The 15,645-nt window shown below is 39.8% G+C and overlaps 1 protein-coding gene across 5 annotated transcripts in view; it reads left to right on the forward strand.

Moving 5' to 3' along the window:
* Positions 1-15,645, forward strand: part of PPFIA2 (PTPRF interacting protein alpha 2) — a 398,714-nt gene that overhangs the window by 11,595 nt on the left and 371,474 nt on the right. For all 5 annotated transcript variants that reach the window (XM_056574441.1, XM_056574435.1, XM_056574436.1 and 2 more), the window contains exon 2: positions 14,148-14,398. In XM_056574441.1, the coding sequence (XP_056430416.1) occupies positions 14,150-14,398 (249 nt within the window). In that variant the 5' untranslated portion in view covers positions 14,148-14,149. The remainder of the gene's footprint in view (positions 1-14,147; positions 14,399-15,645) is intronic.

Below are 15,645 nucleotides of genomic sequence, written 5' to 3' on the forward strand. Positions count from 1 at the left end.
ATTACAAAATGATTTATCCCAAATGTATAATTTCTGCTTCAGTGTTGATAATTCATCAACAATATCCAGACTGTTGGCTAAATATTTAAGAGCTGGCAGACTACAATTATGTCATTTGTAGATACAGGCCTTGTGTGCCTTATGTCAAATCTACCTCTTCTACATCAAGAAGGCAGTGTATGCAGAAAGCATTGGATTCTTAGGCTTACTAGGTGTAAACTAGTTCTACTTAGTTTTGCAGTCCCTATTTTTCTTGTACATAAAATGTTTCCATCAATAATCCTTTCCTCAAGAAATTTAAATGGGCACTCTCATAAAAAAAAATGTTGCTATTGCACTCCTTATGGTAAATAAAATATTTTCTTATATATTTAGTTTAAAAAAATGAAGTTTTCTATGTTTTATTTGTGCGTAAAAAAGCTCAAGAACACATTTCCCCCATCTCATACAGACTTTGGACCGAAGCCCAAACACAGGAAGTGCAGCCTGGAGTGCTGAGTGGAGCAGGGGGTGTCCAACCAACAGCATATGGCAGTAAAGTGTGAGAGAAGCTATGATTGGGTGAAGCTGGACCCCCCCCACCCCCCAGGACTCCAGGCTGCACTTCCTGTGTTTGGTCTTCGGTCCAAAGTCTGTGTATGAGTTGGGGGAAAATGTGTTCTTGAGCTTTTTTAAGCACAAATAAAACATAGAAAACTTTATTTTTTTTTAAACAATGTATATTAGAAATATTTCTTATTTACCATAAGGAGTGCAGTAGCAAAAATTAGTTTTAATGAGAGTGTCCATTTAACCAGTTAAGGACCCAGGGCGTACGCTTACGTCCTGACACCCTGGTACTTAAGGACCCAGGACGTAAATGTACGCCCGTAGGAATTTCGGTCCCCGCCGCAACTGCTGATATCAATCAGCAGGCACCCCGCGCAAATTCCCAGGGGGGTGATCAGACCCCCCCCATGTCGGAGATTTGCGCCGATTCGGGGTCATACGGGTCTATGGTGACTCGGTGACCCGGAATATAAGGGGGATCAGGGTTGTTCAAGAAACCCACGATCCCCCTGAGGGGATAGGAGTGAGATGGCAGGGGTGCCACCCCTCCTATCCCTTCTATTGGTCGTCAAGAAGCGACGACCAATAGCAGATCAGGGGCGGGGGGGGGTTAACTTTCGGTTTCCCCATTCTGCCCACTCACAATAGACGTGGCAGGACGGGGAAACAGACAGGGACCGGTGCCGAAGTCCACTTACCCATCGACGGCAGAAGAGGATGGCGATGCGGCTCCCTGGATCCTACGGTAGCCGGTGAGTTGCCTAGCAACATCTGGAGGGCTACAGTTTGAGACCGCTATACAGTGGTCTCTAAACTGTAGTTCTCCAGATGTTGCAAAACTACAACTTCCAGCATGCCCAGACAACTGTTTGCTGTGTGGGCATGCTGGGATTTGCAGTTTTGCAACAGCTGGAGGGTCACAGTTTGGAGATCACTGTGCAGTGGTCTCTAAACTGTAGCCCTCCAGTTGTTGCAAAACTGCAAATCCCAGCATGTCCAGTCCAAACAGCAAAACAACAACTCCCAGCATTTCGGGGCAGCCACTGACTGTCCAGGCATGCTGGGAGTTTAGCAACAGCTGGAGGCACCCAGTTTGGGAATCACTGGCGTAGAATACCCCTATTTCCACCCCTATGCAATCCCTAATTTAGTACTCAAATGCGTATGGCGCTCTATCACTTCATAGCCCTGTCATATTTCATTGTTCTACACAGTTTAGGGCCACATATGGGGTATTTCCGTACTCGGTAGAAATTGCACTACAAATTTTGGGGGGCTTTTTCTCCTTTTACCCCTTATGAAAAGGAAAAGTTGGGGGCTACACCAGCCTGTTAGTGTAAAAAAATAAAACATTTTACGCTAACATGCTGGTGTTGCCCTATACTTTTTATTTTCACAAGCAGTAAAAGGAAAAAAAGCCCCCCAAAATTTGTAACGCAATTTCGAAAATACCCCATATGTTGGCGTAAAATGCTCTGCTGGCGCACAACAAGGCTCAGGAGTGAGAGTGCACTATGTACATTTGAGACCTAAATTGGTGATTTGCACAGGGGTGGCTGATTTTACAGCGGTTCTGACATAAACACAAAATAATAAATACCCACATGTGACCCAATTTTGGAAACTACACCCCTCATGGAATATAACAAGGGGTATAGTGAGCCTTAACACCCCACAGGTGTTTGGAAAATTTTTATTAAATTTGGATGGGAAAATGAAAAAAAAAAAAATCACTAAATTTTTACAAGGGAAAATAGGAAAAAAGCCCCCCATAATTTGTAGCCCCATTTCTTCTGAGTAAGAAAATACCCCATATGTGGGTGTAAAGTGCTCTGTGGGCGAACTACAATGCTCAGAAGAGAAGGAGCACCATTGGGCTTTTGAAGAGAAAATGTGTCCGGAATTTAAGGCCACGTGTGTTTACAATGCCCCCATATTGCCAGAACAATGGACCCCCCCCATGTGTGACCCCATTTTGGAAACTACACCCCTCATGTAATGTAATAAGGGGTGCAGTGAGCATTTACACCCCACAGGTGTCTGGCAGATTTTTGGAACAGTGGTCCGTGAAAATGAAAAATAACATTTTTCATTTTCACAGCCCACTGTTACAAAGATCTGTCAAATTCCATTGGGGTGTAAATACTCACTGCATCCCTTATTAAATTCTGTGAGGGGTGTAGTTTCCAAAATGGGGTCACATGCCAAAGTTCTGGCACCACGGGGGGCTTTGTAAACACACATGGCCCCTGACTTCCATTCCAAACAAATTCTCTTTCCAAAAGCTCAATGCTGCTCCTCCTCTTCTGAGCATTTTATTGTGCCAGCAGAGCACTTGACGTCCACACAGAAAAAATACTCAGAAGAAATGGGGTTGCAAATTTTGGGGTCATTTTCTCCTATTAACCCTTGAAAAAATGTAAAATTTGGGGAAAAGCCAGCATTTTAGTGATTTTTTTTTTCCATTTACACATCCAACTTTAACAAAAAGTTGTCAAACAGTAACCCTTGTTACGTTCCTTGAGGGGTGTAGTTTCCAAAATAGTATGCCATGTGTTTTTTTTTTCTGTTCTGGCACCATAGGGGCTTCCTAAATGCGACATGCCCCCCAAAAACCATTTCAGCTAAATTTGCTTTCCAAAAGCCAAATGTGACTCCTTCTCTTCTGAACATTGTAGTATGTCAGCAGTGCACTTGATGTCCACACATGGGGTATTTCCATACTCAGAAGAGATGGGGTTACAAATTTTGGGGGGCATTTTATCCTATTTCCCCTTGTAAAAATTTAACATTTGGGGGAAAACTAGCATTTTAGTGAAAAAAAAAAAGCATTTACACATCCAACTTTAACGAAATGTCATCAAACACCTGTGGTATGTTAAGGCTCACTGTACCGCTTGTTACGTTCCTTGAGGAGTATAGTTTCCACAATAGTATGCCATGTGGGTTTTCTTTTTGCTGTTCTGGCACCATAGGGGCTTCTTAAATGTCAAAAACCATTTCAGAAAAACTCCCTCTCCAAAATCCCACTATAGCTCCTTCCCTTCTGAGCCCTCTAGTGCACCCACAGAGCACTTGACATACTCATGAGGTATTTCCTTACTCGAGAGAAATTGGGTTACACATTTTAGGAAGATTTCTCTTCTTTTACCCCTTGTAAAAATAAAAAAAACTGGTTCTACAAGAACATGACAGTGTAAAAAATGAAGATTTAGAATTTTCTCCTTCAACTTGCTGCTATTCCTGTGAAACACCTAAAGGGTTAACAAACCGTTTGAATGTCATTTTGAATACTTTGATGGGTGCAGTTTGTATAATGGGGTCATTTATGGGGTATTTCTAATAAGAAGGCCCTTCAAATCCACTTCAAAACTGAACAGGTCCCTGAAAATGTTTAAAAAATGGCCGGGTCCTACGGTGAAAATTGGCTGGGTCCTTAAGGGGTTAAACTATATAAAATCTAATTGCTTATTATATATTTAAAAATCAAAACAGTGTGACTATTATGGCTTGAAGAGAAACCTGTACAATATTTAGAATTTAGAATTCTTAGAAAGAAATACTTTTTGATGCAATTCATTGGCATAATGTTGGTCTTTAGCTCAGATAACATTAAACAATTGTCCTAGGTTCATTTCTGTTACTGTACATGTATTTATATAGTATCATCATTTTTTGTTTAATTGTAAAATATTTCACAAAATGGGTAAAACCATATTTGCTCATGCACACTTTATAGTAGTAGTAGTGATGTGGTATTTTCCTCCCATTCAAAACAATAGGGTTGGAGGTTGATGCACCCAATAGGTGTGGTAGAAATCAGGACTTTTTACAATATTCAGCTTCAGTGGTCTGCCCAGGGATATGTGAATTCACAATACATGAAGATATACAGACGAGATGTCAGTAGGTTAGCATTCGACGTCTCTCTAGCCCACAAGAGTGTCTTCCATTTGGAGTCATGTCTATTTACTGTTCATGTTTATTTGGTTCAACCAGTCCCAATCGGCCTTGTGGGCTCGCCCACAGTTGTATCGCAAATATCTCTATGTCACAACAACAATTACAATATTTGCAGCTCTGAAGCCCGCCATAAAGGCAATGTGAACCCTTATTAGTTCCATAACACAGGGCATGGAGAATTGCAAAAAAAAGGTCTACAAACTACACGTCTGAGTCCCAATATATAAAGTCAGACAATGCTCACTTCATAAAATGTAGCCCTTGGGGATTTATCATATGTGTTTAATAGAACTATTTCAAATACTTAGCAGCAGATATTAGCTGACGCTGCTAATGTTATTAAAGTAATTATTACAGTACAGCCACTTTGTGGTATATTGCATGTGTTGTGGTGCACAATTCATAGCAATGTAGCTTCCAATCTTGGCAAAAACAGAAGTGAAAAGGAAGATGGCACTCACAACACTTTTCTTTACATGTTCTTTATTCCACTTTCACCATCTTGGTACAGGGGTACATGCAATTGCATTTACAGATGCGAGCTATTTATTAGAATTTATCACTATATTTTTAACTTTAACCAGTCCTACGCCTCTTGCCTCCCTTTTGCCCCCCCCCCCAACCCCCCACCCACACACACACACACGTTAATAATACCACGTCTTTGCCTGAGCAAGTAGAAGAGTGGCTAAAATACTTATTTTGTGCCACCCAAAGTAAAAATGTCCCCTTTTTGCTCCCTTAGTGTAATTATCTTTCCTCTGCCCCCTTATTAGTAAATCCTCTGTGCCTCCTCAAAAGTCCAACTTGTGCTTTGCTACTCAGCTGGGACACTTGCTATTTATCCAGCTACTGCTATAGATAAAGGTAGAAAGACTTGCAGTGTTATTTGCCTGCACTAGTTGTATAGTTACTGCACAAGTTTATCTTAGTAGACAGGAGAAGCAGGGGAAACAGCTAAGGTGTGGGCATGGGCTGTATGCTGGGCTTTAAACCCCTTCCCTCTTTGGCGATTTTTCCTTGGCTTGTTCTTTGCGCCAACAATTTTACTTTGTAATACTATTAATCATTTTATTACAAAATCAGTGGTGAAACCAGAAAAAAATTATTGGTGGGTCAAAATTGAAGAAAAAAAGCCATTTTGTAATTTTTAGCGGCTTCTGTTTCTACGCATTGCATTTTTTTGGTAAAAATTGCACCTCATATTTATTTTGTAGGTCCATACGGTCGCAAGGATATCCAATTTATATAGGTTTGATTTTATTTTATTACTAAAAAAAAATTATAACTTCATGCACCAAAATTAATACATTGAAAAATGTCCTCTTCCGACCCCTATAACATTTTTAATTTTTCCACAAATGGGGCTGTATGAGGGCTCATTTTTTGCGCCGTGATCTGAAGTTTTTATCAATACCATTTTTGTTTTGATCTGACGTTTAAATCACTTTTTATTGATTTTTTTTATGGTATAAAAAGTGACCAAAAATATTTATTTTGGACTTTGGAATTTTTTTACGTGTATGCCATTGACCAATGCGGTTTAATTAACATTATATTTTTATAGTTAGGACATTTATGCACGTGGCGATACCACTTTTTTTTTTTTTTATGGGAAACGGCGGGGGATTCTAACTTTTATTAGGGAAGGGGTTAAATCACATTTATTAACACTTTATTTTCACTTTTTTTTTTGCAATGTGCATAGGGGACTATTTCCTACGCTGATCAATGTTATGCAATAGCATGGCATTGATCAGCATTATCGCCGCTTGACTGCATCTGTCTGGATCTCAGGCACGGAGCAGTCATTTGGCGATCGGACAGCGGGGAGGCAGGTAGGGATCCTCTTTGTGTCCTGCAAGCTGTTAGGGATGCCGCAATTTCACCAGGGCGGTCTCGAACAGAACCACTGAGCTAACCGACAATGTTTACTTTCGTTTTAGACGCTGCCATAAAGTTTGATCGCCGTGTCTAAAGGGTTAATGCCGGTGATGTCTAGCATTAGCCATGGGTCCTGGTTGCCTATAGCAACCAAGACCCACCGGGTATGATGCGCGCTCACCTGCTGAGCGCGCGTTATACCTCGGGAGTTGCAGATGGACGTTAAAGGGGTACTCCGGCGAAAACTTTTTTTCTTTTAAATCAACTGGTGCCAGAAAGTTAAACATATTTGTAAATTACTTCTATTAAAAAATCTTAATCCTTCCAGTACTTATTAGCTGCTGAATGCTACAGAAGAAATTCCTTTCTTTTTGGAACACTGATGACATCACGAGCACAGTGCTCTCTGCTGACATCTCTGCCCATTTTAGCAACCGTGCATAGCAGATATATGCTAAGGGCAGCATGGTGGCTTAGTGGTTAGCACTGCTGCCTTGCAGTGCTGGGGCCTTGGGTTAAAATCCCACTAAGGACAACAATAAATAAATAAATAAAGACTTATTATTATAATAATGTCAGCAGAGAGGACTGTGCTCGTGATGTCATCAGAGAGCATTCCAAAAAGAAAAGAATTTCCTCTGTAGTATTCAGCAGCTAATAAGTACAAGAAGGATTAAGATTTTTTAATAGAAATTATTTACAATTCTGTTTAACTTTCCGGAGCCAGTTGATTTAAAAGAAAAAAGGTTTTCACCGGAGTACCCCTTTAATGAACATCCATTTGTGGCAAGGAGTTAAAGGGGTTGTCTGAGGATAAAAATATAAAACAATATATAAAAATATATACATATTTTTTTTTAGCTGGTGGAGCTATAAAAATAAGTAATTCTCCTTCCCCAGATCCCCCGCAGTTGTGGTTCAGTTGTCTCCCGTTCCCCACTAGTCACCATTTCTTTCTTGTTTCCCACAGGAACTAACCCGCTCAACCAATCACTGACTGAGGCAGGACTGATGCTGCGGTCCCTGAGGCAGTTCCTTTGGGGCTGACACTTCACAGAAGAGGTGATGAGTGGGGATCAGGAACCAAGTAAACGGCAGCTGTTTAGGATCAAATCAGTATATTAAATGGGCACTTTCATGAAAAATTTTTTTTGCTACTGCACTCCTTATGGCAAATAAAAAATCTTTCTAATGTACTTTATATAAAAACATTTTTTATTTGTGTTTAAAAAAGCTGCTATTAGTTGTCTCCCTACTTGTTCAGAGCACATTCCCCCCCCCCCCCCCCAAATCTCTTGCACGGACGTTGGACTCCTGCTGGCCTGGCTGAAGTCCAAAATCAGGAAATGCTGAGGGGGGTGTGTGCAGCCTTATCCAATAAGAGCTCATCTCACACCTTGAACTGCTCTGGGCTGTGTGTAGCAGAGTGAGGGAGGAAGTTCTCTCCTGTATGGCTTCAGATGATGTCACACCTGCTGGATAACGCCTCTTCCCAGTCTGTGAATCTGACTGAGACTGAGCAGAAAATACAGAGCAATATCAAGGTGGAAATTTTTCTTTTATTTTGTTGTGATAGCACAAGTAGGTGCTAAGAGGAGGTCCAAATCCAAAAACATATGTGTTGTTTGCTTTCCTCATACTGGAAAATTTGGCAAAGCTCTTTTGCGTTTTACGTAAATAAAATAAAAATAATCATGTAGTTATAACACTCTTTACAAAAAAACTAAACAAAGAATACCATTAATAACAGGAAAATTCATTTTAGAGGATGTAAAGCATTTTTAGTAAGCCAGGAATGTGCTGGAGTAAATTTAAGCAACGTTTTCCAATATAACGACTTTTTAGCGACAGTCGCATTTGATAAATCTCTTACTACTGCAAGTTAATTTCAAATCTTGCATACATAAGCAAAAATCTATTTTCTTACTTTTCTCGCTCTTAGGGATGATGATTATATGAAAGAAAAAACGGGTAAATGCTTTCATAAACATCCCCCATAGTCTACATGAAGCTTTTGTATAAAAGATAAAAAATACATTTTAGTATACATATGTTTTTCAATATGCAACACTACTGCACGTTTCTGCTTTCTTAGACTGTAGGACTGAGTAGGAGCAGTGAAAATTCTTTAGAGATGTGTGACAATGGGATCCCTGTGATTAAGATGGATAGCTCAAAGCTTAATTAAAATGTCAGTTCTTTGTACATTCAGATTCTTGACATGGCTTTAAAGGTCACATTTAGCCCAAAGATGTTTTTTCTCATCATTTGAATGCAAATTACATTACTGTACATGGAGTAAAAGAGATTCGGACTAAAGCAGGGGTCAAGTCCTGGAAAAAAAGTGGCGGAACTCTTCCACATAAGGGTTGGTCCTGCAGGACTCCTGCTAATGGGAACGGTGTTCCTGGGGTGAAAAAAGTGCAGGAACTCAGTTCCCATGCATTTCTGCAGGACTTGAGCCCAGGACTAAAGCATGCAAAATATGAAATTGTTTGCGCTTCAGACATGTGGAACCTGCATCACCCTCTGGACTGGGTAAACTTTACCTTGTTCCATATCAAGAAAATAAACCATGGCACTGGGTAAGTTTACAGTTAAAACGTCTTCTTTATTGCAGCATATTAGGTCAGTATGGGAGCTGGACCAGAACGCTGACGAGCGCTGGTTTCGCGTGCAAACACGCTTTGTCAAGGCATTGCCCATATTCGAATTTGTGATATTTTGCGAATATATAGACGAATATTCGTCCTATATTCGCGAATTTTGCGTATTCGTTATATTTGCATATTCGCATATGCGAATATTCACGTATTTGAGGAAGAAAACATTGAGGGGGTGGGCAACTTTACTATTTGTTGCTAGGGATGTTATTGATAACCTCTGACAAGTGTATTTGCATCATTCTAATTGGCCCACAAGTGAAAAGAAGGAATATGCGAATATGCGCAAATGTGTATATGCGTAAAAAAGTGAATATTCACAATTTCGAATATATAGTAGATATATTCGCAATATTCGCGAATTCACGATAAAAAAAATTGAAATGCGAATATTCGCGCCCAACACTATTCCTGACATAGACAGATGTGTCAGCAGAGAGTACTGTGATCAGACTAAAAAGGACAACTCAACTTCCCCTGTAGTATACAACAGCTGATAAGTACTAGAAGGATTAAGATTTTTAATAGAAGTAATATAAATGTTTAACTTTCAGGAGCCAGTTGGTTTAAAAAAACTTATTTTTCCAACGGAATACCCCTTTAAGTATCCTACTACATTAATCTTGTCCAACACCATCCCTAGCCAGCACTTCTTCATATTATCAAATGCTTTTTTAGGTAAGCAGATGGGCAGACTTCTGCCCAATGTGAGCTCTGATCAACTAGAATAGGGAGGGGTGCATGGCTAAAGAGGGTGCCACTCCCTCTAAATTGCAATTTAGGGGGAGGGATACCCTCTGTAGCCGTGCACCCCTCCCTATTCATAGGAGGTATTTTAAATTGATGGTGGATCCAGCAGGTCACCCAGTCAGAGGATGTATGCCCAGCAGAGGTGAGAGGAATAAGTGTTAGGGTCCCATCTGAAATGAGGCCACCTCCCCGTGGTGGATGGGGGACACATTTTGATCAAAAAGTGCGCTAAGAGCCTCCATTTTTTTAACCAAGAGTGCTGCTGCAATCTTCTTTTTTGTATATTTAGTATTTGCCACTGCAGCGTGCACTTGCCAGTGTTCAGAAGCTCCATGGAAAATGAATAGTGCTCAGGTCATACATGCTTTCTGCCCTCCATGCAATTGGGAGAAAATTTAATTTATTGTCAGAATGGCTGGTGGTTCCAGCGGTCAGACCTCCACTGATCAGCTTTGTACATGGATTGTTTGATCAACCAAAGTCATTGTATGGGAAGGGAATAGTCTATCATTGTGTTGTCTGGCTTGCTGCCTTTATGACTTATTCCCAAAACCAAATAGTGTCTCAATTGGTTTTCCTCATCCAGCCAGAGAACACAATGCCTTTTGGTTCCATTCCAGCTCTCCATTTTGGCCACAATGTGTCTCTACATAGATTGTGTGAGTTTTTCTTTTTGAGAGAGCAACTTGAGGCAACTGCTCTGCCTGGTAACTTTTGTTGTGGCCCAAAGATGAGATAGGTTCTTTCTGTGGTCCATTAGTACTTTCATATTGTAGCCTCCACCCTCTCAGTAGCACCACAAATATTTGATTAAAATGTATATAGTCTTAACCCATAGAATGGGAATGAATGGCGGACCAAGAATTGGGGATAGATACCATTTACCGTACCATCTCTTGTAGTTCTGAGCCAATAACTTGACTTTGATGGTTTCTTTTTTTTACTGAACAGCAAATCTATGATTACAAATAATACAACTTTGAGAATGTAGTTTTTGTGAAAAAAGAAGGTAGAACTGTCACTACTTCTTTAGGGTTTTTGACATTGGGAATTGCATAATACCACGTTTAAGTCAACCTATATAGACCTATGCAGAGCGCCCGGCCCAGCTGATGTAAGTAAGCCGCGATGCATACAGTATTGTTTATTTTGTTTAACATGAAACATGTACTTTGTAAATCTAACCTATTTTCATATAGAACAACATGTCATGTATAGAAAGCAAGGTACCTTGTTAAAAATAGACTGTCAGTCCCCTTTCTTGCTCTAAGGCAATTATACCAATATGTATATGTTGTACATAGAAAAAGAATGTCTGCATCTCTTCTGTGACACACTTCAGGGATTCAGAACTATTATTCATCAGCTGTCATACCATATACCGGTTTGACTGATTCCTTGTGTAGTGTCCAGGTAGTCACTGATATGTCCCTTCTCCCATCTGTGTCTTCATAAAGGATAACTCTATTTTCTTTTTTTTATTTTAAGCTTTCTTCTTTCAAGTTTAAAATGAATATGTCACCTAGATTTTTTCCCCTCTTTTCTGATAGTAAATAGTTTTGCTTTTAATATATATTTATTAGGCCATATTGGCTGTGCTTTCTAAATAGGATTCTCATATATATATATATATATATATATATATATATATATATATATATATATATAGAGAGAGAGAGAGAGAGCAGCCTCAAGGACATAACAAAGAATAGACTACAGTTGACCCATTGTCATATCTAAGCACAGTGTCCCTCTTATTAAACTCTCTGTAGCACTATCTTTGCTTTCTCTACTGAGGGATTCTGGCTTTTGCTCCATTCACTTAAAGAGGTATTCCAGGCAAAACCTTTTTTTATATATATCAACTGGCTTCGGAAAGTTAAACAGATTTGTAAATTACTTCTATTAAAAAATCTTAATCCTTCCAATAGTTATTAGCTTCTGAAGTTTTCTGTCTAACTGCTCAATGATGATGTCACGTCCCGGGAGCTGTGCATGATGGGAGAATATCCCCATAGGAACTGCACAGCTCCCGGGACGTGAGTCATCAGAAAGCAGTTAGACAGAAAACAACAACTCAACTTCAGAAGCTAATAACTATTGGAAGGATTAAGATTTTTTTTATAGAAGTAATTTACAAATCTGTTTAACTTTCCGGAGCCAGTTGATATATTAAAAAAAGTTTTGGCCTGGAATACCCCTTAAAATTGAATGAAAAGATAGCTTCCCAGCAATCTCCAGCCTATTTGCAGCTGGAAAAGATGGAACTTTATCTGTTTTATTCATTGCAGTGATGCAATAACATGCATTCAATGAATAATACAATACAACATATATAAATACTAGGGTTAAAGGGGTTGTATGAGATTAGAAAAAACATGGCATGTTTAAAAAAAATAGCATTTCTCTTGTTTAGGGGACATGTAGACTCTTCCTGCTGTGCCCCTAATTATTGTCTACACCCGTATTTGGGGAGGGCATCTTAAACTGTACTGCCCAGGATGCCTCCCCACTTGAGTATTTATGAACCAGGCTTAGGGATGTGGAGAGATTTGCAGAAGGAGATGATGTTGTGGCCAGTAATTTCTTAACATATTGTAAACACCATTGCTAAAAGTGCCCTTCATGTAGACCTAGTGAGGAGTTGATGCTACAGCCAACACCTTCTTGGGATACTGTAAACTCCATTTCTACATTGCACCAGGGAGTTACTGCTAAGGCAGGCACCCCTAAAAGGACACTAATCAGGAGGACCCAGATCGGTGCTGCCCATTGTGGTCAGTTTGGACTGTGGTTTTGTTCTGTGGTGCTAGTGTCTGTCCAGCATACAATCTCCCAAAAAGTGTTGGTGCTGTTCTGCTATCACTTGCACTTGTTATTAGGCTAAAGCCTAAGGGACCCGTCACAAGGAGTAAGTTGCAGCAAAAAACACAGCCCATAGGCAGAAGTGGTGCTGTTTCTGAAAAAAGCAGCCATGCAAAACCACCTACAACCTTCTTAAAGGAGTACTCCGGTAGAAAACAATTTTTTTCAAAATAACTGGTGCCAGAAAGTTAAACAGATTTGTAAATTACTTCTATTTGAAAATCTTAATCCTTCCAGTACTTATCAGCTGCTGTATGCTCCACAGGAAGTTAAGTTGTTAGTCTGATGACAAAGCTCTCTGCTGACACTTCTGTCCGTATCAGGAACTGTACAGAACAGGAGAGGTTTGCTTTGGGGATTTGTTCCTACTCTGGACAGTTCCTGGTACGGACAGAGGTGTCAGCAGAGAGCACTGTGGTCAGACTGAAAAGAACAACTCACCTTCCTGTGGACCATACAGCAGCTAATAATACTGGAAGGATGAGGATTTTCAAATAGAAGTAATTTTTAAATCTGTATAACTTTCTGGCACCAGTTGATTTGAAAAAAATAATAATTTCCACCGGAGTAACCCTTTAAGAAGAGAAGTTGCCTATTTCAATCCTAGACTAAGTATTATAGAAAACACAAATTTACTTTTATTCTAGTATTAATATTCCACGTATTTATAGATATTTTCTTTAGTGGTGCTGTTCCCAGCCATTGTATTATTGAACAGTTAGTTAAACCAACTTTATTTACTCCATTCCTTCTTATACATTCCAAAGTTCTGGAGTAATGTAAAAGCCACTTAGACATAGGTACTTTAGTTGACTAAGGCTGGGTTCACACTACGTTTTCGCTATACGGGGACTGGATCCGCCTGGGGGGAGTTAAAAAACCATTCGGTCCCTTATCCCAACCGGCCCATATCTTATTCATTTGAATGAGCCGACCGGAGTCAGATAGTGACTCTGGTCGGCTCATTTTTGCCCCATATCCGGTTTTGTTACCGGATCTTAAACTATGGTATGCCACGTGTACGGTCCCTGTATAGCGAAAACGTAGTGTGAACCCAGCCTTAGTCTGTTCATACCTAGACATAGAATTTAATTTTCTTTCTTCTGGTATGGAAAGGTGGAAAACCAAGCAATATCATAACTTACAGTAGACAACTCTTGGTTTTCAATCATTTGGTAGAATGAATTTCATATTATACTCAAACAAATCTTTACTTTTGTTCAGAAGAAATAATATAAAATAAATGACATACAAATGCATTTTATTGAACATTGGTAGTAAATAATGTTAAGTAATTGGGCATTTTTATTAATACTGATGAAAAAAAATGTGTTTGCTTTTTTCTGTGTAAAATGTTGAGTTTATCTTACTATACTTTATATTTTATAAATGTGCTGTTACTTTATATAGTTTTATTTTATTGAATAAATAAAATAAAAAAACGTTGGCTGATAATACTCTTTATTCTCCTAGAAATGATGTGTGAAGTAATGCCAACGATAAATGAGGACACCCCTATGAGCCAAAGGGGGTCCCAAAGCAGTGGCTCAGACTCGGACTCGCATTTTGAACAGCTGATGGTTAACATGCTTGATGAGCGCGATCGACTGTTAGACACATTGCGTGAAACCCAGGAGAGTCTTGGACTTGCCCAGCAACGACTTCAAGATGTCATATACGATAGAGATTCCCTGCAGCGCCAGTTGAATTCTGCACTGCCACAGGTATGTGGTATAATTTCATGGTTTATCTTTATTTATGGCTTTTTTGAATGCTTAAGTTTGGATCATTTTGTGTAGGGCATTATTTCTATACTCCAGTCAAGTAGATTTGAGGAACTTTACATAGATGCTTTGCATTGTAGTGGCTGCAGTCTGCCAATCTTGTGACTCCATCATGACACTATCAGCACTTAAAGGAGTTTTCCCGTATCATCAAAGGGGTACTCTACTGGCCAGTGTTCGGAACATTTAGTTCTGGACGCTGTGCGCGCTGCGGGTGTTAGCCACGCCCCTTGTGACATCAGACCCTCCCATAGACTTACATTGAGGGGGCATGTCCTGACATCATGAGGGGTGTGGCTGTCCCCCTTACAGCGCATGCACCTTGTTCGGAACTAAATGTAACGAACACTGGCTAGTGAAGTACCCCTTTAAGTGATGGCATGCTGCCAGGGTGGTCTGATCTCTGGAGCCCCCAGAAAAAGGAATGGCATGTCTCCCCTAGCCTCAGCATAGTTTTGGCGGATGACATACTAGGGGAAATAGTACATCCCTTTTTCTATTTGATGATTTAAACACAAATTATACTTCCTTCCTGTATGGGAAGTACTGCTGCTGTATGTCACAGATAGCCTTTTCTAGTTGAGCAGTAACTTCATGATGGAAAAAAACTAAAAACTAAAAGTGTAATATTTCAGAGAAATCCTTTATAACTAAGAACAGACAACTGAAATAGCCAGCGTGGTTTCTTTAAAAGGTTTGTCCAAGAGTTTAAGAAATTTAACGACAGGAAATGCTTTAAAATTTAACAATAAAAAGTTCCTCAAATGTTAAATTCCAGCTGCTCCAGTTCCAGTGCTTCAGTGGTCTTTGCTTATTTTCCTGGAGTAGTGATGCGCTGTACATCCATTGCTGCAGTCACTTGTCTTCCTAGTCACATGTTGTATATGCTGGTATCCTATTTTGAGGACATTGGTATTATGGATGTATGGCAAGTTACCACAAAAAAAAAAAAAAAAAAAAAAAAGATTCAAGCGGAGGATAGAGGGGATTTGGACTACCAGAGATATCCTCAAGTTAGGCCATCAATGTCTGATCAGCAGAGGACCAACATCCAGCAGCTCTGCTGATCACCTGTTCTCCACAACCGAACCTTCGACACATATACACTGAGCATCCAGAAGTTGGCACCGCACTTTGTGTAGGGCTGGCTCTGGGTTATTGTAGTGCAACTACTCTTCACTTCAAAG

Source organism: Hyla sarda, chromosome 4, assembly GCF_029499605.1.
Source record: "Hyla sarda isolate aHylSar1 chromosome 4, aHylSar1.hap1, whole genome shotgun sequence".
Lineage (NCBI taxonomy): Eukaryota > Metazoa > Chordata > Amphibia > Anura > Hylidae > Hyla > Hyla sarda.